The 22,166-nt window shown below is 49.6% G+C and overlaps 1 protein-coding gene across 5 annotated transcripts in view; it reads left to right on the top strand.

Moving 5' to 3' along the window:
• LOC106571102 (ryanodine receptor 3) overlaps positions 1-22,166 on the top strand; it is a 229,681-nt gene that overhangs the window by 74,995 nt on the left and 132,520 nt on the right. For all 5 annotated transcript variants that reach the window (XM_045695568.1, XM_045695569.1, XM_045695565.1 and 2 more), the window contains 6 exons: positions 1,489-1,622; positions 7,848-7,929; positions 8,253-8,412; positions 9,374-9,566; positions 10,178-10,394; positions 11,002-11,106. In XM_045695568.1, the coding sequence (XP_045551524.1) occupies positions 1,489-1,622; positions 7,848-7,929; positions 8,253-8,412; positions 9,374-9,566; positions 10,178-10,394; positions 11,002-11,106 (891 nt within the window). The remainder of the gene's footprint in view (positions 1-1,488; positions 1,623-7,847; positions 7,930-8,252; positions 8,413-9,373; positions 9,567-10,177; positions 10,395-11,001; positions 11,107-22,166) is intronic.

Raw genomic sequence — 22,166 nt, 5'->3', positions numbered from 1 at the left:
CCAAACCTTCCATAACAAAGCCATCACCTACAGAGAGATGAACCTGGAGAAGAGTCCCGTAAGCAATCTGGTCCTGGGGCTCTGTTCACAAACACAAACAGACCCCACAGAGCCCCCAGGACAGCAACACAATTAGACCCAACCAAATCATGAAAAAAACAAAAAGATAATTACTTGACACATTGGAAAGAATTAACAAAAAAACAGAGCAAACTAGAATGCTATTTTGGCCCTAAACAGAGAGTACACAGTGGCAGAATACCTGACCACTGTGACTGACCCAAACTTAAGGAAAGCTTTGACTGTGTACAGACTCAGTGAACATAGCCTTGCTATTGAGAAAGGCCGCCGTAGGCAGACATGGCCCTCAAGAGAAGACAGGCTATGTGCACACTGCCCACAAAATGAGGTGGAAACTGAGCTGCACTTCCTAACCTCCTACCCAATGTATGACCATATTAGAGACACATATTTCCCTCAGATTACACAGATCCACAAAGAATTCAAAAACAAACCCAATTTTGATCAACTCCCATATCTACTGGGTGAAATACCACAGTGTGCCACCACAGCAGCAAGATTTGTGACCTGTTGCCACAAGAAAAGGTCAACCAGTGAAGAACAAACACCATTGTAAATACAACCCATATTTATGCTTATTTATTTTCCCTTTTGTACTTTAACCATTTGTACATCGTTACAACACTGTATATATACATAATATGACATTTGTAATGTCTTTATTCTTTTGAAACTTCTTGTATGTGTAATGTTTACTGTTCATTTTTATTGTTTATTTCACTTTTGTATATTATCTACCTCACTTGCTTTGGCAATGTTAACATATGTTTCCCATGCCAATAAAGGGTTAGGGTTAGGGTTAGGGATGACGCTTCAGCACATAAATAAAAGTGTTACTGGTTCTTAACTACCTATCCTGTCTGCCCTCTGGGTACAGTGATGTGTTTAGGCACTGGATGCATCTCAAATAGCACCCTATTCCCTATGTAGTGCACTAGTTTTTTACCACAGCCCATAGGACTCTGTTCAAAAGAAGTGCACATTGTCAGACAAGGGAGGATGTTAACACAAGTCAGAGGACTGTTCAAACCCTGATAACTTTATTAACAAATAGCCAATTCCAGATGCTTTATCATTGACCTCTAACCTTGCTTTGTCATCTGACGATCACTGTAGAGAACAGGAGAGGTATAGACAAATGATCCCTAAAAAGTTTCAGTATGTGTTGTCCACCTTTTGTTGTGTTGATGTCCTAGAAACGGGCTCATGGTTTTAACGAGGTCCTCTCAGTTCACCTTGACCGCACTCATATTCATCAGGTGTTCTTCCACACACAAATCGCTCCACACACACACACACTTCCACACAATAACCCAAAACGGGTCACCATGAAGACTGCCAGTGCCTCCCTTTTTTCCATTCTTTCTCAATCCCATTGTTTCCCTCCCTCCCTCTATCTCTGTCTAGATCCTGGACGTCCTGTGTTCTCTCTGTGTGTGTAACGGAGTGGCTGTGAGAGCCAATCAGAACCTCATCTGTGATCACCTGCTTCCCAAGAGAGACCTGCTCCTGCAGACACGATTGGTCAATGATGTTCAGAGGTAACAGGAAGTAGAAAGTGTACTCTAACTTATTTTGTACGTAATGTTGCTGCTGCTTATGACTTATGACCGAAAATATCTTCTGGACGTCAGAACAGCAATTACTCACCACAAACTGGAAGAAGCTGCTTCCAGTTTGTGGTGAGTAATTGCTGTTCTGACGTCCAGAAGATATTTTCGGTCATAAGTCATAAGCAGCAGCAACATTACGTACAAAATAAGCTTTAACGAGTCAGACGTGAGGGATATACTGCTTTCCCGGGAACAGGCCCAAATCCACGTCATTTGTTGTCAAGAGAAGACAGAGAAAAAAGGGGCGGAGGTCGGACTGTCTTCTGAAAATTCGTAGGCGAGCGAGTAAAACCCCCCACTGACATCCGTTCTATTGGCCAACGTGCAATCATTGGAAAATAAAATCGATGACCTACGAGCAAGATTAAACTACTAATGGGACAGTAAAAACTGCAATGTCTTATGTTTCAGTCGTGGCTGAACGACGACATGAACTACATACAGTTGACAGGTTTAACACTGTATCGGGACAATACAACAGCAGCCTCTGGTTAGACAAGGGGTGGAGGTCTATGTATATTTGTAAACAACAGCTGGTGCACGATTGTCACGTCCTGACCAGCAGATGGAGCTGTTGTTGTAGTTTTGGGGTCAGGACGTGGCAGTCTTGTGTTCTGTGTTGGTCTTGTGACTCCTAATCAGGAACAGCTGGGGATCGTTGTTCCTGATTGGGAGTCATATATGTAGGAGTATGTTTGTCACTTGGGTTTGTGGGTAGTTGTTTTTACACTGCGTGTATAGCCTGTAAAACTGCTACTGTTGTCACCGTCATTGTTTTTTTCAAGTGGATGCTTTACTCTTTTTTTTGGTAATAAAATAACCATGAGTATTCACATACCTGCTGCGCCTTGGTCCATTCATGAAGACAATCGTTACAGAACTACCCACCACCAAAGGACCAAGCAGCAGAAGAGGAGAAAGCCACAGGAGAAGGAAATGGAAGAATGGACCTGGCAGGACGAGAGAAAATTCTGGGCGGACAAGTTAAGGGAGCTAAGGGAACCCGAGAGGCAGCCCCAAGATTTTTTTGGGGGGGGCACACGGGTAGTTTGGCCAGGCCAGGGAAGAGCCGTAAGCCAGCTACCCGTGACTACAGGGAGGTGCGTACGAGGTGGAGGGCGTCATGTTACGCTGAGGTGCGCACCATCTCGCCTATAAGGAAGCACAGCCCAGTGCGCCCAGTACCAGCGCCCCGCAGGTGCCAGGGCAAGAGGAGCATCGAGCCGGAACGGGTGATGCCAACCCTGCGCTCAAGACCGCCAGTGCGCCCTTTCGGTCCGGTGTTTCCCGCTAGACACACTAGCATGGAGGTGCGTGTCTCCAGGCTGGTACGTCCAATACCTGCCCCACGCATCAGGAGTCAACAGTCGTCGGAGCTGCCCGCCAGTCAACAGTCGTCGGAGCTGCCCGCCAGTCAACAGTCGTCGGACTGCCCTGAACTGCCGGAGTGGCCGGACTGCCCTGAACTGCCGGAGTGGCCGGACTGCCCTGTTCTGCCGGAGTGGCCGGACTGCCCTGTTCTGCCGGAGTGGCCGGACTGCCCTGTTCTGCCAGAGTGGCCGGACTGCCCTGTTCTGCCAGAGTGGCCGGACTGCCCTGTTCTGCCAGAGTGGCCGGACTGCCCTGTTCTGCCAGAGTGGCCGGACTGCCCGGTTCTGCCAGAGGTGCCTGCCTGCCCTGATCTGCCAGGGTGCCCGGCCTGTCAGGATCAGCCCGAGTGGTCCTCCTGCCCTCCGGTCCAGCCCGAGTGGTCCTCCTGCCCTCCGGCCCAGCCCGAGTGGCCCGCATGCCTTCCGGCCCAGCCCGAGTGGCCCGCATGCCTTCCGGCCCAGCCCGAGTGGCCCGCATGCCTTCCGGCCCAGCCCGAGTGGCCCGCATGCCTTCCGGCCCAGCCCGAGTGGCCCGCATGCCTTCCGGCCCAGCCCGAGTGGCCCGCATGCCTTCCGGCCCAGCCCGAGTGGCCCGCATGCCTTCCGGCCCAGCCCGAGTGGCCCGCATGCCTTCCGGCCCAGCCCGAGTGGCCCGCATGCTCTCCGGCCCAGCCCGAGGGGCCCTCCTGCTCTCCGGCCCAGCCCGAGGGGCCCTCCTGCTCCCCGGCCCAGCCCGAAGGGCCCTCCTGTCCTCCGGCCCGGCTCGAGGGGTCCGTCTGCCTGGTGCAGCTATCGGCTCCACCAAAGTGGGCGACGCCGAGGGTGGAGCAGGGTCCACGTCCTGCACCGGAGCCACCTCCAGGATAGGTGGGTTGGGGAGGGAGGGTGTAGCACAGTGCCGTCGTTGACGGCAGCCACCCTCCCTTCCCTCCCTTATTGTTTAGGGGTTATTGTTTATGGGTTTTGTTGGGGATTTTTGTTTGTTGGTGTTTTTTCATTGTTAGGTGCATTCCGGGGTCTGCACCTTGAGGGGGGGGTACTGTCACGTCCTGACCAGCAGATGGAGCTGTTGTTGTAGTTTTGGGGTCAGGACGTGGCAGTCTTGTGTTCTGTGTTGGTCTTGTGACTCCTAATCAGGAACAGCTGGGGATCGTTGTTCCTGATTGGGAGTCATATATGTAGGAGTATGTTTGTCACTTGGGTTTGTGGGTAGTTGTTTTTACACTGCGTGTATAGCCTGTAAAACTGCTACTGTTGTCACCGTCATTGTTTTTTTCAAGTGGATGCTTTACTCTTTTTTTTGGTAATAAAATAACCATGAGTATTCACATACCTGCTGCGCCTTGGTCCATTCATGAAGACAATCGTTACAACGATATCTAAGGAAGTCTCGAGGTTTTGCTCGACTGAGGTAGAGTATCTCATGATAAGCTGTAGACCACACTATCTACCTAGAGTGTTTTCATCTGTGTTTTTCATAGCTGTCTACATACCACCACAGACCGATGCTGGTACTAAAACCACACTCAATGAGCTGTATACCTGTCAAAGTGTATAATGATAGCAGGAATGCGAAAATATATATATATATTTTTCTTTACCCAAAATAGCGTACGTCATGAACATGATGGGGACGAAGCCCAAAACAAACACGTATGTATATAACACAGGGCTGTAATCCAACTCCTGAACAGGACGAGACCCATAATAACAATACACGGGACGAGACCCGTAATAACAATACACAGGACGAGACCCGTAATAACAATACACGGGACGAGACCCGTAATAACAATACACGGGACGAGACCCGTAATAACAATACACGGGATTAGACCCGTAATAACAATACACGGGACGAGACCCGTAATAACAATACACGGGACGAGACCCGTAATAACAATACACGGGATTAGACCCGTAATAACAATACACGGGACGAGACCCGTAATAACAATACACGGGACGAGACCCGTAATAACAATACACGGGACGAGACCCGTAATAACAATACACAGGATTAGACCCGTAATAACAATACACAGGCTCGTAATAAGTGCACACTAACACGGTAACACACAAGCCGACACAACAGAGTACAGGTGCTCACAAGACCAACGGACATGGAACAATAATCAACAAGTACAATGAGGAACAGATGTACACATACTAATCAGGGGGAATGGGAATCAGGTGTGCGTAATGAGACAAGACATTCTGGGGTTGGTGGTAATGAATCCAGTTCAGTGACGCCTAGCAGGCTGGTGACGTAGACCTCCGTGACAAATACCTCCATAAGGAAACAGGAAAACGCTCATCCAGGTGCGGCGCTTCTAGTGGACTTTAATGGAAACTTAAATCCATTTTACCAAATTTCTACCAGCATGTTAAATGTGCAACCCGAGAGATAAAAACTCTAGACCACCTTTACTCCACGCACAGATACATGTACAAAGCTCTCCCTCGCCCTACATTTGGCAAATCTGACCATAATTCTATCCTCCTGATTCCTACTTACAAGCAAAAATTAAAGCAGGAAGCACCAGCAACTCAGTCAATAAAAAAGTGGTCAGATAAGGCAGATGCTAATCTACAGGACTGTTTTGCTAGCTCAGACTGGAATATGTTCCGGGATTCTTCTGATGGCATTGAGCAGTACACCACATCAGTCATTGGCTTCAGCAATAAGTGCATCGATGACATCGTCCCCAAAGTGACTGTACGTACATACCCCAACCAGAAGCCATGGATTACCGGCAACATCCGCACTGAGCTAAAGGGTAGAATTGCCGCTTTCAAGGAGCAGGACTCTAACCCAGAAACGTATAAGAAATCCCGCTATGCCCTCCGACGAACCATCAAACAGGCAAAGCATCAATACAGGACTAAGATCAAATCGTACGACACCGGCTCTGACGCTTGTCGGATGTGGCAGAGCTTGCAAACTATTATGGACTACAAAGGGAAACACAGCCAAGAGCTGCCAAGTGACACGAGCCTACCAAATTAGCTAAATTACTTCTATGCTCGTTTCGAGGCAAGTAACACTGAAACATACATGAGAGCATTAGCTGTTCCAGATGACTGTGTGATCACGCTCTTGGCAGCCGATGTGAGTAAGACCTTTAAACAGGTCAACATTCACAAAGCCGCGGGCCAGACAGATTACCAGGACGTGTACTGCGAGCATGCACCGACCAACTGGCAAGTGTCTTCACTGACATTTTCAACCTCTCCCTGTCTGTCTGTAATAGCAACATGTTTTAAGCAGACCACCATAGTTCCTGTGCCCAAGAACACTACTAAAGTAACCTGCCTAAATGACTACCGACCCGTAGCACTCACGTCTGTAGCCCTGAAGTGATTTGAAAGGCTTGTCTTGGCTCACATAAACACCATTATCCCAGAAACCCTAGACCCACTCCAATTTGCATACCACCCTAACAGATCCACAGATGATGCAATCTCTATTGCACTCCACACTGCCCTTTCCCACCTGGACAAAAGGAACACCTATGCGAGAATGCTATTCATTGACTACAGCTCAGCGTTCAATACCATAGTGCCCTCAAATCTCATCACTAAGCTAAGGACCCTGGGACTAAACACCTCCCTCTGCAACTGGATCATGGACTTCCTGACGGGCCTCCCCCAGGTGGTAAGGGTAGGTAACAACAAGTCCGCCACGCTGATCCTCAACACGGGGGCCCCTCAGGGGTGCGTGCTCTGTCCCCTCCTGTACTCACTGTTCACTCATGACTACACGGCCAGGCACGACTCCAACACCATCATTAAGTTTGCAGATGACACAACAGTGGTAGGCCTGATCACCAACAATGACGAGACAGCCTATAGGGAGGAGGTCAGAGAGCTGGCCGTGTGGTGCCAGGACAACAACTTCTCCCTCAACGTTATCAAGACATAGGAGATGATTGTGGACTACAGGAAAAGGAGGGCCGAGCACGCCCCCATTCTCATCAACGGGGCTGTAGTGGAGCAGGTTGAGAGCTTCAAGTTCCTTGGTGTCCAATTCACCAACAAACTAACATGGTCCAAACACGCCAAGACAGTCGTGAAGAGGGCACAACAAAACCTATTCCCCCTCAGGAGACTGAAAAGATTTGGCATGGGTCCTCAGATCCTCAAAAGGTTCTACAGCTGCACCATCAAGAGCATCCTGACTGGTTGCATCACTGCCTGGTATGGCAACAGCTCAGCCTCCGACCGCAAGGCACTACAGAGGATAGTGCGTACGGCCCGGGACATCACTGGGGCCAAGCTTCCTGCCATCCAGGACATCTATACCAGGCGGTGTCAGAGGAAGGCCCTAAAAATTGTCAAAGACTCCAGCCACCCTAGTCATAGACTGTTCTCTCTGCTACCGCATGGCAAGTGGTACCAGACCGCGAAGTCTAGATCCAAGAGGCTTCTAAACAGCTTCTACCCCCAAGCATAAGACTCCTGAACATCTAATCAAATAGCTAGCCAGACTATTTGCATTGCCGGTGCTCCCACACATTGACTCTGTACCTGTCAATGTGCGGGAGGGGGGGTAATTACATTAGTCATAAATTCACTCTTGATTTACAGCTGCATCTGTCTTGCTATCCAAATCAGTGTGATTAAATATATCTCAACACAGCTTTTCTGACTGCAATATAATAAACATGGAATAGAAATATGAATAATGTATAATCTATCTGGCTGTCTCACTGTGATTGTAATTGTATACATACTTTTATGCCACTAATTGAATGACTCAAATGTGGATGTGTTTATCCAGTATGAGACCCAACATCTTCCTAGGAGTGGCGGAGGGTTCAGCCCAGTATAAGAAGTGGTACTTTGAGCTGATGATCGACCAGGTGGATATTACTTTTCTTACTTTCCTTTGCAAATGTGTTTTGATTATTGTGTTTTAAATAGTATTGCCAAGTAAAATATTTAAGATGTATTTTGTCACTTGTACAATGTCTCTCTCTGTCTGTCTGTCTGACTGTCTACCTGTCTCTCTCTCTCGCTCTCTCTCTCTCTCTGTCTCTCTACTATCGCTCTCTGTCTGTCTGTCTGTCTGTCTGTCTGTCTGTCTGTCTGTCTGTCTGTCTGTCTGTCTGTCTGTCTGTCTGTCTGTCTGTCTGTCTGTCTGTCTGTCTGTCTGTCTGTCTGACTCTCTCTCTCTCTCTCTCAGGTGGACCACTATGTGACCAGTGAGCCAACTCACCTGCGTGTGGGATGGGCCTCCACTAAGGGTTACGCCCCCTACCCGGGGGCTGGAGAGGGCTGGGGGGGCAATGGGGTGGGTGATGACCTCTACTCATACAGCTTTGATGGACTCTACCTGTGGTCAGGTACGCCCTCTGAGGTTCTGTATGACTCTACCTGTGGTCAGGTACACCCTCTGAGGTTCTGTATGAGTCTAATGTGGTTAGGTACACCCTCTGAGGTTCTGTATGACTCTAATGTGGTTAGGTACGCCCTCTGAGGTTCTGTATGACTCTAATGTGGTTAGGTACGCCCTCTGAGGTTCTGTATGACTCTACCTGTGGTCAGGTACACCCTCTGAGGTTCATGGCATGTTGTTGCTTATACTGTATAAGTTCTTTGCCCTCGTGATGTGAAATACCACTGCTGTTTTGAGAGTTGGGCATTGAAATCCTGAGGTAATCGTTTTGTGGTCAAGAGCAAAGGAAAAGTAACAGTACATGAAAACCCTCAACCAACCTTTCCTCATCGGTCACCCTGCCCCTTGTCTAAATAGGCCCAGACCCCACCCCACCCAACCCTCACCCTGTTCCTTTCCATAGAACCCCACTCAGCTCTACGTTCTCCAAACATTTTGAACCCTACCCATCCGTCCGTCCATATCTATCTATCTATCTATCTATCTATCTATCTATCTATCTATCTATCTATCTATCTATCTATCTATCTATCTATCTATCTATCTATCTATCTATCTATCTATCTATCTATCTATCTATCTATCTATCTATCTATCTATCTATCTATCTATCTATCTATCTATCTATCTATCTATCTATCTATCTATCTATCTATCTATCTATCTATCTATCTATCTATCTATCTATCTATCTATCTATCTATCCATCCTCCCTCTGCACTTCCTACCATTCTACACCTTACACTGCCCCTACTGTCCTCCATGACTTCCCTACTCCCTGTCTGAAGAGGCCCCAGACTCAGTCTGTCCTCCATGACTTTCCTACTCCCTGTCTATCTCTGGTTCACATGAGGGAAACGGTGGAGATGTCTCAATAATGAGCATCCATCCTCTCCTCCCCTCTCCAGGCCGTATCCCCCGGGCGGTGGCCTCCATCAACCAGCACCTGTTGAACAGTGATGACGTGGTGAGCTGTTGTCTGGACCTGGGCGCTCCCTCCATGTCCTTCAGGATCAATGGGCAGCCAGTACAGGGCATGTTTGAAGACTTCAACACCGACGGATTCTTCTTCCCCGTGGTCAGCTTCTCAGCCGGGGTCAAGTAAGGGGCCAGCACACACACACACACACACAGATGCATACTTGTGGACACACACACAAACTCACACACACAGCTTCTCCGTAGGGGTCAAGTAAGCGTCCAGCTAGGTTAATTAATTAATTATTAGGTACATTAATAAGGGACTGAAATGAGTTGAGAAGGCTGTGGAGTGGGGATGGTGGTTGTCAGTTGACAGATCTTTTAGAACAGCAGTAGGTGCAGGTAGCCTAGTGGTTAAAGCGTTGGACTAGTAACCGAAAGGTTGCAAGATTGAATCCCTGAGCTGACAAGGTAAAAATCTGTCGTTCTGCCCCTGAAAAAGGCAGTTAACCCACTGTTCCTAGGCCTTCATTGCAAAAAAGAATTGTTCTTAACTGACTTACCTAGTAAAATAAAAATACCTAGTTTAGGTCAGGTGAACTGCTGAGCAATGGGACAATAAAGATTTTGGAATTTGAATAGTGTAGCATAGACTCGAGAATCTAGACTCGAGTCTAGATGCTAGAGTTCAGAACATTAGCTTCGGGTATGACGTAATATGACACACATCACATTATTTTGTCTGGGAAATCACTCAAATCTGTAACTTCCTGCTTTCCTCATCTCCTCAGGGTGCGTTTCCTGTTGGGCGGTCGTCATGGTGACTTTAAGTTCTTGCCCCCGGCGGGTTATTCCCCGTGTTACGAGGCGCTACTCCCCAAGGAGAAGATGAGGGTGGAGGCTGTGAAGGAGTACAAGAGGGATCATGGAGGGGTCAGGGACCTACTGGGGACAACACAGATCCTCTCCCAGGCCTCATTCATCCCCACACCTGTAGACACCAGCCAGGTAATATATACCTGGACACCTGTAAACAGTCCGTCAGCCAGTCAGTCTGTCAGCCAATTGATCAATCTCTGTCTCTGTCTCTGTCTTTCTCTCTCTCTCTCTCTCTCTCTCTCTCTCTCTCTCTCTCTTCTCTTTCTTTCTTTCTATCAATTCAATTCAAAGGGCTTTATTGGCATGGGCAACATATGTTTACATTTCCTAAGCAAGTGAAATAGATAATAAACAAAAGTTAAATAATCAATCAAAAATGTACAGTAAACATTACACTCACACATTTCAAATGTCATAATATGACTATGTACAGTGTTATAATGATGTGCACTCTCTCTCTCTCTCTCTCTCTCTCTCTCTCTCTCTCTGTCTGTCTCTGTCTCTCTCTTTCTCTGTCTCTCTCTCTCTCTCTTTCTCTCTCTCGCTGTCTCTCTCCCTCGCTCTCTCTCTCTTTCTCTGTCTCACTTTCTCTCTGTCTCTCTCTTTCTTTGTCTCTCTCTCTCCCTGTCTCTCTCTCTCTTTCTCTGTCTGTCTCTCTCTCTCTATCTCTCTCTCTCTGTCTCTCTCTTTCTCTGTCTGTCTCTCTCTCTCTCTCTCTGTCTCTCTCTCTCTCCAGATTGTTCTGCCTCCTCACCTGGACAACGTGCGGGACAGACTTGCAGAGAACATCCATGAACTGTGGGGCATGAACAAGATCGAACTGGGCTGGTCCTATGGCAAGGTAGGTACTATGCCTTAAGTTTGATCTCACCTGTGTTATGGCCTATATGCCAATCTACGGTAGGTGCAATACCTCAGCATGGTCTCTAGGGCAGCGATATACAAACCATTGTCACCTCATCTGTTTCCATTTTGCTATGAAATGGATTATACTGCATTAGCCTTGTTATGGTAATCATCCGTCCCTTGCTATCTCTCTCCCTTTCTATTTCCCTCCATCTCTATTTCCCTCCTTACATCTCTCTCAATTCAATTCAATTTTCAATGTAAGGGCTTTATGGGAAACATATGTTACAATTGCTAAAGGAAGTGAAATAGATAATAAACAAAAGTGAAATAAACAATAACACATTTACAGTAAACATTACACTTACAAAAGTTCCAAAAGAATAAAGACATTTCAAATGTCATATTATGTCTATATACAGTGTTGTAATGATGTGCAAATAAAGTACAAAAGGGAGAATAAATAAATAAACATAAATATAGGTTGTGTTTACAATGGTGTTTTGTTACATTTACATTACATTTAAGTCATTTAGCAGACGCTCTTAACCAGAGCGACTTACAAAATGGTGCATTCACCTTATGATATCCAGTGGAACAACCACTTTACAATAGTGCATCTAAATCTTCTAAGGGGGGGAATACCTATCCTAGGTATTCCTTAAAGAGGTGGGGTTTCAGGTGTCTCCGGAAGGTGGTGATTGACTCCGCTGTCCTGGCGTCGTGAGGGAGCTTGTTCCACCATTGGGGTGCCAGAGCAGCGAACAGTTTTGACTGGGCTGAGCGGGAACTGTGCTTCCTCAGAGGTAGGGGGGCCAGCAGGCCAGAGGTGGATGAACGCAGTGCCCTTGTTTGGGTGTAGGGCCTGATCAGAGCCTGAAGGTATGGAGGTGCCGTTCCCTTCACAGCTCCGTAGGCAATCACCATGGTCTTGTAGCAGATGCGAGCTTCAACTGGAAGCCAGTGGAGAGAGCGGAGGAGCGGGGTGACGTGAGAGAACTTGGGAAGGTTGAACACCAGACGGGCTGCGGCGTTCTGGATGAGTTGTAGGGGTTTAATGGCACAGGCAGGGAGCCCAGCCAACAGCGAGTTGCAGTAATCCAGACGGGAGATGACAAGTGCCTGGATTAGGACCTGCGCCGCTTCCTGTGTGAGGCAGGGTCGTACTCTGCGAATGTTGTAGAGCATGAACCTACAGGATCGGGTCACCGCCTTGATGTTAGTGGAGAACGACAGGGTGTTGTCCAGGATCACGCCAAGGTTCTTAGCACTCTGGGAGGAGGACACAAGGGAGTTGTCAACCGTGATGGCGAGATCATGGAACGGGCAGTCCTTCCCCGGGAGGAAGAGCAGCTCCGTCTTGCCGAGGTTCAGCTTGAGCTGGTGATCCGTCATCCACACTGATATGTCTGACAGACATGCAGAGATGCGATTCGCCGCCTGGTTATCAGAAGGGTTAAAGGAGAAGATTAATTGTGTGTCGTCTGCATAGCAATGATAGGAGAGACCATGTGAGGATATGACAGAGCCAAGTGACTTGGTGTATAGTGAGAATAGGAGAGGGCCTAGAACAGAGCCCTGGGGGACACCAGTGGTGAGAGCGCATGGTGCGGAGACAGATTCTCGCCACGCCACCTGTTAGGAGCGACCTGTCAGGTAGGACGCAATCCAAGCGTGGGCCGCGCCGGAGATGCCCAACTCGGAGAGGGTGGAGAGGAGGATCTGATGGTTCACAGTATCAAAGGCAGCAGATAGGTCTAGAAGGATGAGAGCAGAGGAGAGAGAGTTAGCTTTAGCAGTGCGGAGAGCCTCCGTGACACAGAGAAGAGCAGTCTCAGTTGAATGCCCAGTCTTGAAACCTGACTGATTAGGATCAAGAAGGTCATTCTGAGAGAGATAGCAGGAGAGCTGGCCAAGGACGGCACGTTCAAGAGTTTTGGAGAGAAAAGAAAGAAGGGATACTGGTCTGTAGTTGTTGACATCGGAGGGATCGAGTGTAGGTTTTTTCAGAAGGGGTGCAACTCTCGCTCTCTTGAAGACGGAAGGGACGTAGCCAGCGGTCAAGGATGAGTTGATGAGCGAGGTGAGGAAGGGGAGAAGGTCTCCGGAAATGGTCTGGAGAAGAGAGGAGGGGATAGGGTCAAGTGGGCAGGTTGTTGGGCGGCCGGCCGTCACAAGACGCGAGATTTCATCTGGAGAGAGAGGGGAGAAAGAGGTCAAAGCACAGGGTAGGGCAGTGTGAGCAGGACCAGCGGTGTCGTTTGACTTAGCAAACGAGGATCGGATATCGTCAACCTTCTTTTCAAAATGGTTGACGAAGTCATCCGCAGAGAGGGAGGAGGGGGGGGGAGGGGGAGGAGGATTCAGGAGGGAGGAGAAGGTAGCAAAGAGCTTCCTAGGGTTAGAGGCAGATGCTTGGAATTTAGAGTGGTAGAAAGTGGCTTTAGCAGCAGAGACAGAAGAGGAGAATGTAGAGAGGAGTGAGTGAAAGGATGTCAGGTCCGCAGGGAGGCGAGTTTTCCTCCATTTTCGCTCGGCTGCCCGGAGCCCTGTTCTGTGAGCTCGTAGTGAGTCGTCGAGCCACGGAGCAGGAGAGGAGGACCGAGCCGGCCTGGAGGATAGGGGACAGAGAAAATAAAATGATGCAGAAAGGGAGGAGAGGAGGGTTGAGGAGGCAGAATCAGGAGATAGGTTGGAGAAGGTTTGAGCAGAGGGAAGAGATGATAGGATGGAAGAGGAGAGAGTAGCGGGAGAGAGAGAGCGAAGGTTGGGACGGCGCAATACCATCCGAGTAGGGGCAGAGTGAGAAGTGTTGGATGAGAGCAAGAGGGAAAAGGATACAAGGTAGTGGTCGGAGATTTGGAGGGGAGTTGCAATGAGATTAGTGGAAGAACAGCATCTAGTAAAGATGAGGTCAAGCGTATTGCCTGCCTTGTGAGTAGGGGGGAAGGTGAGAGGGTGAGGTCAAAAGAGGAGAGGAGTGGAAAGAAGGAGGCAGAGAGGAATGAGTCAAAGGTAGACGTGGGGAGGTTAAAGTCACCCAGAACTGTGAGAGGTGAGCCATCCTCAGGAAAGGAACTTATCAAGGCGTCAAGCTCATTGATGAACTCTCCAAGGGAACCTGGAGGGCGATAAATGATAAGGGTGTTAAGCTTGAAAGGGCTGGTAACTGTGACAGCATGGAATTCAAATGAGGAGATAGACAGATGGGTCAGGGGAGAAAGAGAGAATGTCCACTTGGGAGAGATGAGGATTCCAGTGCCACCACCCCGCTGGCTCGATGCTCTAGGGGTATGCGAGAACACGTGGGCAGACGAAGAGAGAGCAGTAGGAGTAGCAGTGTTATCTGTGGTAATCCATGTTTCCGTCAGCGCCAGGAAGTCTAGGGACTGGAGGATAGCATAGGCTGAGATGAACTCAGCCTTGTTGGCTGCAGACCGGCAGTTCCAGAGGCTGCCGGAGACCTGGAACTCCACGTGGGTCGTGCGCGCTGGGACCACCAGGTTAGAGTGGCAGCGGCCATGAACACAACACGTGTTCTTCACTGGTTTCCCTTTCCTTGTGGCAGCAGGTCACAAATCTTGCTGCTGTGATGGCACACTGAGGTATTTCACCCAATAGATATGGGAGTTTATCAAAATTTGATTTGTTTTCAAATCCTTTGTGGGTATGTGTAATCTGAGGGAAATATGTGTCTCTAATATGGTCATACATTTGGCAGGAGGTTAGGAAGTGCAGCTCAGTTTCCACCTCCTTTTGTGGGCAGTGTGCACATAGCCTGTCTTCTCTTGAGAGCCAGGTCTGCCTTGGCGGCCTTTCTCAATAGCAAGGCTATGCTCCCTGAGTCTGTACAAAGCTTTCCTTAAGTTTCAGTCAGTCACAGTTTACTCTCTGTTTAGGGTCGAATAGCATTCTAGTTTGCTCTGTTTTTAAAAAATTATTTCCAATGTGTCAAGTAATTATATTTTAGTTTTCTCATGATTTGGTTGGGACTAATTGTGTTGCTGTCCTGGGGCTCTGTGGGTTCTGATTGTGTTTGTGAACAGAGCCCCAGGACCAGCTTGCTTAGGGTACTCTTTTCCAGGTTCACCTCTCTCTAGGTGATGGCTTTGTTATGGAAGGTTTGGGAATCGCTTCCTTTAAGATGGTTGTAGAATTCAACGTCTCTTTCTGGATGTTGATAATTAGCAGGTATCAGACTAAATTTGATCTGCATGCATTATTTGGTGTTTTATGTTGTTCACTGAGGATATTTTTGCGAAATTCTGCATGCAGAGTCTCAATTTGGTGTTTGACCCATTTTGTGAATTCTTGATTGGTGAGCGGACCCAGACCTTACAACCATAAAGAGCAATGGGTTCTATAACCGATTCAAGTATTTTTAGCCATGTAAGGGGTGCGTAACTGGTGGCAGGGAAGTCAGACGCAGGAGAGCAGAACTAGGTAATAGCCGGAGCAGTTTAATTACAAAACCAATGGCATCAAGAAAATAACAACTTGGGTACAAAACCCGACGCGCACCAGTCAACATGTGCACAAGCACTTACAAACAAACAATACCACACAAAGACATGGGGGGAAACAGAGGGTTAAATACACAACACGTAATGACGGAATGAAAACCAGGTGTGTGGGAAAACAAGACAAAACAAATGGAAAATGAAAAATGGATCGGCGATGGCTAGAAGACCGGTGACGTCGACCGCCGAACACCGACCGAACAAGGAGAGGAACCGACTTCGGTAGAAGTCGTGACAGTACCCCCCCCTCCTTGACACCGGCCTCGGGGACTACCCGGAGGGCGAGGCGCAGGGCGATCTGGACGGAGACGGTGGATCTCCCACAGCATTGAAGGGTCCAACACGTCCTCCACCGGAACCCAGCATCTTTCCTCCGGACCATCCCCCTCCCAGTCCACGAGGTACTGAAGGCCCCTTGCCCGACGCCTCGAATCCAGTATGGAACAAACGGAGCACGCCGGGGCCTAATCGATGTCCAGAGGGGGTGGAGGAACCTCCCGCACCTCAGACTCCTGGAGCGGGCCAGCCACCACTGGCCTGAGGAGAGACACATGGAACGAGAGGTTAATACGGTAATCGGGGGGAAGCTGTAACCTGTAACTCACCTCGTTCAGTCTCCTCAGGACATTAAATGGCCCCACAAACCGCGGACCCAGCTTCCGGCAGGGCAAGCGGAGGGGCAGGTTTAGGGTCGAGAGCCAGACCCGGTCCCCCGGTGCAAACACCGGGGCCTCACTGCGGTGACGGTCTGCGCCGGCTTTCTGGTGCAGTACGGCGTGCTGAAGGTGAACATGGGCGGCGTCCCATATTTCCTCCGAGTGCCGGAACCAGTCATCCACCGCAGGAGCCTCGGTCTGACTCTGATTCCAAGGAGCCAGAACCGGCTGATACCCCAGTACGCACTGGAAGGGGGAGCGGTTAGGGGAGGAGTGGCGGAGCGAGTTCTGGGCCATCTCTGCCCAGGGCACGAACGCTGCCCACTCCCCCAGCCGGTCCTGGTAATAAGACCTCAGAAACCTACCCACATCCTGATTTTCTCTCTCCACCTGCCCATTACTCTCAGGGTGAAAACCCGAGGTAAGGCTGATCGAGGCCCCCAGACGTTCCATGAATGCCCTCCAGACCCTCGAAGTGAACTGGGGACCCCGATCAGACACTATGTCTTCAGGCACCCCGTAGTGCCGGAAGACGTGTGTAAACAAGGCCTCCGCAGTTTGTAGGGCCATAGGGAGACGGGGCAGCGGGAGGAGACGGCAGGACTTAGAGAAACAATCCACAACAACCAGGATCGTGGTGTTTCCATGTGATGAGGGAAGATCGGTCAGGAAATCGATCGACAGGTGTGACCATGGCCGCTGTGGTACGGATAAGGGGTGTAGCTTACCTCTGGGCAGGTGCCTAGGAGCCTTACACTGGGTGCACACCGAGCCGGAGGAAACATAAACCCTCACGTCCTTAGTCAAAGTGGGCCACCAGTACTTCCCACTCAGACAGCGCACCGTCCGACCGATCCCAGGATGACTAGAGGAGGGTGATGTGTGGGCCCAATAGATCAGCCGGTCACGGACGTACAGATGCCCAGCGGGACACTGGAGGCGAGCGGGCTCTGCACGCAACGCCTGCTCAATGTCCGCGTCCAGCTCCCACACTACCGGCGCCACCAGGCAGGAGGCCGGGAGTATGGGGGTGGGATCCATGGGCCGCTCCTCTGTGGGGACAGTGCGTCTGCCTTCACGTTCTGGGAACCTGGTCTGTAAGAAAGTTTGAAAACAAAACGGGTGAAAAACATGGCCCACCTTGCCTGGCGAGGGTTCATTCTCCTCGCTGCCCGAATGTGCTCCAGATTGCGGTGGTCAGTCCAGATGAGAAAAGGGTATTTAGCCCCCTCAAGCCAATGTCTCCACGCCTTCAAAGCCTTGATGACAGCCAACAGCTCCCGGTCCCCCACGTCATAGTTTCGCACCACTTGGCTGAGCTTCCTCGAGAAGAAGGCACAGGGGCGGAGCTTTGGTGGTGTACCCGAGTGCTGAGAGAGCACGGCTCCTATCCCAGCCTCGGACACGTACACCTCCATTATGAATGCCAAAAAGGGATCCGGATGGGCCAGCACGGGAGCCGAGGAAAACAGAGCACTCAGGTGACCAAAGTCCCTGTCCGCCTCAGCCGACCACTGCAAACGTACCGGCCCCCCCTTCAGCAGTGAGGTAATGGGAGCCACTACCTGACCAAAACCCCGGATAAACCTCTGGTAGTAATTTGCAAACCCTAGACACCGCTGCACCTCCTTTACCGTGGTGGGAGTCGGCCAATTACGCACGGCTGAGATGCGGTCACTCTCCATCTCTACCCCTGAGGTGGAAATGCGGTACCCTAGGAAGGAGATGGACTGTTGGAAGAACAGACATTTCTCAGCCTTGGCATACAGGTCATGCTCCAACAGTCGACCAAGCACCTTGCGCACCAGGGACACATGCTCGGCGCATGTAGCGAAGTATATCAGAATGTCATCAATATACACCACTACACCCTGCCCTTGCATGTCCCTGAAAATCTCATCTACAAAGGCTTGGAAGACTGATGGTGCATTCATCAACCCGTACAGCATGACGAGGTACTCATAATGCCCTGAGGTCGTACTGAACGCCGTCTTCCACTCGTCTCCCTCCCGAATACGCACCAGGTTGTAATCAGTCCTGAGATCAAGGTTGGTAAAGAAGTGCGCCCCGTGCATTGACTCAATCGCCGTGGCGATAAGAGGTAGCGGGTAACTGTACCTCACAGTTATCTGATTTAAGCCTCGATAGTCAATACACGGGCGCAGAACTCCCTCCTTCTTCTTCACAAAAAAGAATCTCGAGGAGGCGGGGGAAGTGGAGGACCGAATGTACCCCTGACGCAGGGATTCGGAGACATATGTTTCATTGCCACCGTCTCTGCCTGTGAGAGGGGATACACGTGACTCCTGGGAAGTGCAGCGTCTACCAGGAGATTTATCGCACAATCCCCCCATCGATGGGGTAGTAATTGAGTCGCCTTCTTTTTGGAGAAGGCGAGAGCCAAATCAGCATATTAGCGGGGAATGCGCACGGTGGAGACCTGGTCTGGACTTTCCACCATAGTAGCACATACGGAAACCCCTAAACACCTCCCCAAGAACTCTCGCGACCACCCCGTGAAAGCCCTCCATTGCCATGAAACAGTGGGGTCATGACAAGCTAACCAGGGTAGGCCTAGCACCATGGGAAACGCAGGAGAGTCAATGAGAAAGTGACTGATTCTCTCCGTGTGACCCCCCTGCGTCACCGTGCCCAGAGGAGCGGTGGCCTCCCTAATCAACCCTGACCCTAATGGTCGACTATCTAAGGCGTGAACTGGGAAGGGCATATCCACAGGAACGATGGGGATCCCTAAACTATGGGCAAATGATCTGTCAATAAAATTCCCAGCAGCACCTGAATCGACTAGCACCTTATGCTGGGAATGCGTGGAAAACTCAGGAAAAGTAACAAACAAAAACATGTGTACAACAGAGGGCTCTGGGTGAGAATGGTGCCTTCTCACCTGGGGTGACGCCAGAGTGCCCTGCTTGCTGCCTCGACCCCCAGAGGAACCAACCCGGCACCGACCGGCAGTGTGACCTCTGTGGTCACAGATGGTGCACGAGACGGAACCTCCTCCGGTCTCCCTGAGCGCAGCACCTCCCAACTCCATGGGCATTGGAGCGGTGGTGCTGGGGGATGGAACCAACAGACCCCGATCTGTACGTCCGCGGGTAGCCAGCAGTTTATCCAGCCAAATGGACAGGTCCACCAGCTGGTCGAAGGTGAGGGTGGTGTCCCTGCAGGCCAACTCTCGACGGACGTCCTCACACAAACTGCAGCAATAGTGGTTGATTAGGGCCCTGTTGTTCCATCCGCTCCGGAGGCCAGGGTCCGAAAGTCCAAAGCGAACTCCTGTGCGCTCCTCGTCCCCTGCCGCAGGTGGAAAAGACGTTCACCAGTCGCTCAGCCCTCGGGCGTGTGGTCGAAGACTGCCCAGAAACGATGGGGGAACTCCTCAAAGTGGTCCAACACTGCATCTCCTTCCACCCACACGGCGTTGGCCCACTCCAGGGCTTTCCCTGAGAGGCATGAGATGAGAGCGGACACCCTCTCACGGCCCGAAGGAGCCGGGTGGACGGTTGCCAGGTATAACTCCAACTGCAACAGGAAACCCTGGCAGCGGGCAGCCGTCCCATCGTACTCCCCGGGGAGGGTGAGGCGAATCCCACTGGAACCGGGTGCAGGGGGAGTGAGTAGTGGAGGCCCCTGTTGTGCTGGTGGAGGTGCTGGAGGAACTCTCCGTCTCTCCCAGTGGTCCATAGCTTGGACGACGCTGTCCATGGTGGCGCCGAGATGGTGGAGCATCGCTGTGTGTTCCAGGATGTGCTCCTCGATCTCAATACCAGGGACACCTGCTCCTGCTGACTCCATATTCGGGTGTGGTATTCTGTAAGGGGTGCGTAACTGGTGGCAGGGGAGTCAGACGCAGGAGAGCAGAACTAGGTAATAGCCGGAGCAGTTTAATTACAAAACCAACGGCATCAAGAAAATAACAACTTGGGTACAAAACCCGACACGCACCAGTCAACATGTGCACAAGCACTTACAAACAAACAATACCACACAAAGACATGGGGGGGAACAGAGGGTTAAATACACAACACGTAATGAGGGAATGAAAACTAGTTGTGTGGGAAAACAAGACAAAACAAATGGAAAATGAAAAATGGATCGACGATGGCTAGAAGACCGGTGACGTCGACCGCCGAACACCGCCCGAACAAGGAGAGGAACCGACTTCGGCAGAAGTCGTGACAAGCAAGATCCTAATTGGTATGTCCTAATTTTATGTTCCTTTTGATGGCATAGAAGGCCCTTCTTGCCTTGTCTCTCAGATCGTTCACAGCTTTGTGGATGTTACCTGTGGCGCTGATGTTTAGGCCGAGGTATCGTTTTTTGTGTGCTCTTGGGCAAAGGTGTCTAGATGGTATATGTACTTGTGGTCCAGGCAACTGTACCTTTTTTGGAACACTATTATTCCATTCCTGTAAGGGCCCAGGTCTGACAGAATCTATGCACAAAATCTAGGTGCTGCTGTAGGCCCTCCTCGGTTGGGGATAGAAGCACCAGATCATCAGCAAACAGTTGAGATTTGACTTCAGATTCTAGTAGAGTGAGGTCGGGTGCTGCAGACTGTTCTAGTGCCCTCACACAATTTGGTGTGCCTTTTTTGAGTAGGTGTGTCCAAACTGTTGACTGGTCCTGTATGTTGAAGATGGTGGGGCTTAAGCTGCATCCTGGTCTCACCCCACAGCCCTGTGGAAAGAAATGTGTGTTTTTTGCCAATTTTAACTGCACACTTGTTGTTTGTGTACATGCATTTTATAATGGTGTATGTTTTTCCCCCAACACCACTTTCCATCAAATTGTATAGCAGACCCTCATGCCACATTCAGTCAAAAAAATTTTTGAAATCAACAAAGCATGAGAAGAATTTGTCTTTGTTTTGGTTTGTTTCTTTGTCAATCAATTAGGTTGTGCAGGGTGAAAACGTGGTCGGTTGTACGGGAATTTGGTAAAAAGCCAATTTGACATTTTCTCAGTACATTGTTTTCACTGAGGAAATGTACTAGTCTGCTGGTAATGATAATGCAGAGGATTTCCCAAGGTTGCTGTTGATGCATATCCCACGGTAAAAGGCAAAGGGAAAGTGGGATACGTAGTCAGTTGTACTAAAATTTGTCTTCCGCATTTAATCAGAGGTGCGGTGGGCTGCCTTAATCAACATCCACGTCTTCAGTGCTTGGGGAACAGTGGGTTAACTGCCTTGCTCAGGGGCAAAAATGACAGATTTTTACCTTGTCAGCTCAGGGATTCGATCCAGCAACCTTTCGGTTACTGGCCCAACGCTCCAACCACTAGGGTAGTTATCGGGGTCAAATTTGTCTCCACTTTTGTGGATTGGGGTTATCAGTCCTTGGTTCCAAATATTGGGGAAGATGCCAGAGCTGAAGATGATGTTAACCTCTCTAGGGTAGGTGGCACCAAATCGTCCCACCTACGTAACAGCCAGTGGAATCCTGTGGCGCGTTATTCAAATACCTTAGAAATGCTATTACTTAAATTTCTCAAACATATGACTATTTTACACCATTTTAAAGACAAGACTCTCGTTAATCTAACCACACTGTCCGATTTCAAAAAGGCTTTACAGTGAAAGCACAGCATGCGATTATGTTAGGACAGTGCCTAGCCACAAGAAACCATACAGACATTTTCCACTAACCTTTGATGATCTTCATCTGTTGGCACTCCCAGGACTCCATGTTACACAATAAATGTTCGTTTTGTTCAATAAAGTCCCTTTTTATGTCCAAAAACCTCAGTTTAAATTGGCGAGTTATGTTCAGTAATGCATTGTCTCAAATAACATCTGGTGAAATTGCAGAGAGCCAAATCAAATTACAGAAATACTCATCATAAACATTGATTAA

The sequence above is a fragment of the Salmo salar genome, chromosome ssa15 (genome assembly GCF_905237065.1).
Source record: "Salmo salar chromosome ssa15, Ssal_v3.1, whole genome shotgun sequence".
Lineage (NCBI taxonomy): Eukaryota > Metazoa > Chordata > Actinopteri > Salmoniformes > Salmonidae > Salmo > Salmo salar.
This window is presented reverse-complemented; position numbering and strand designations above follow the sequence as displayed.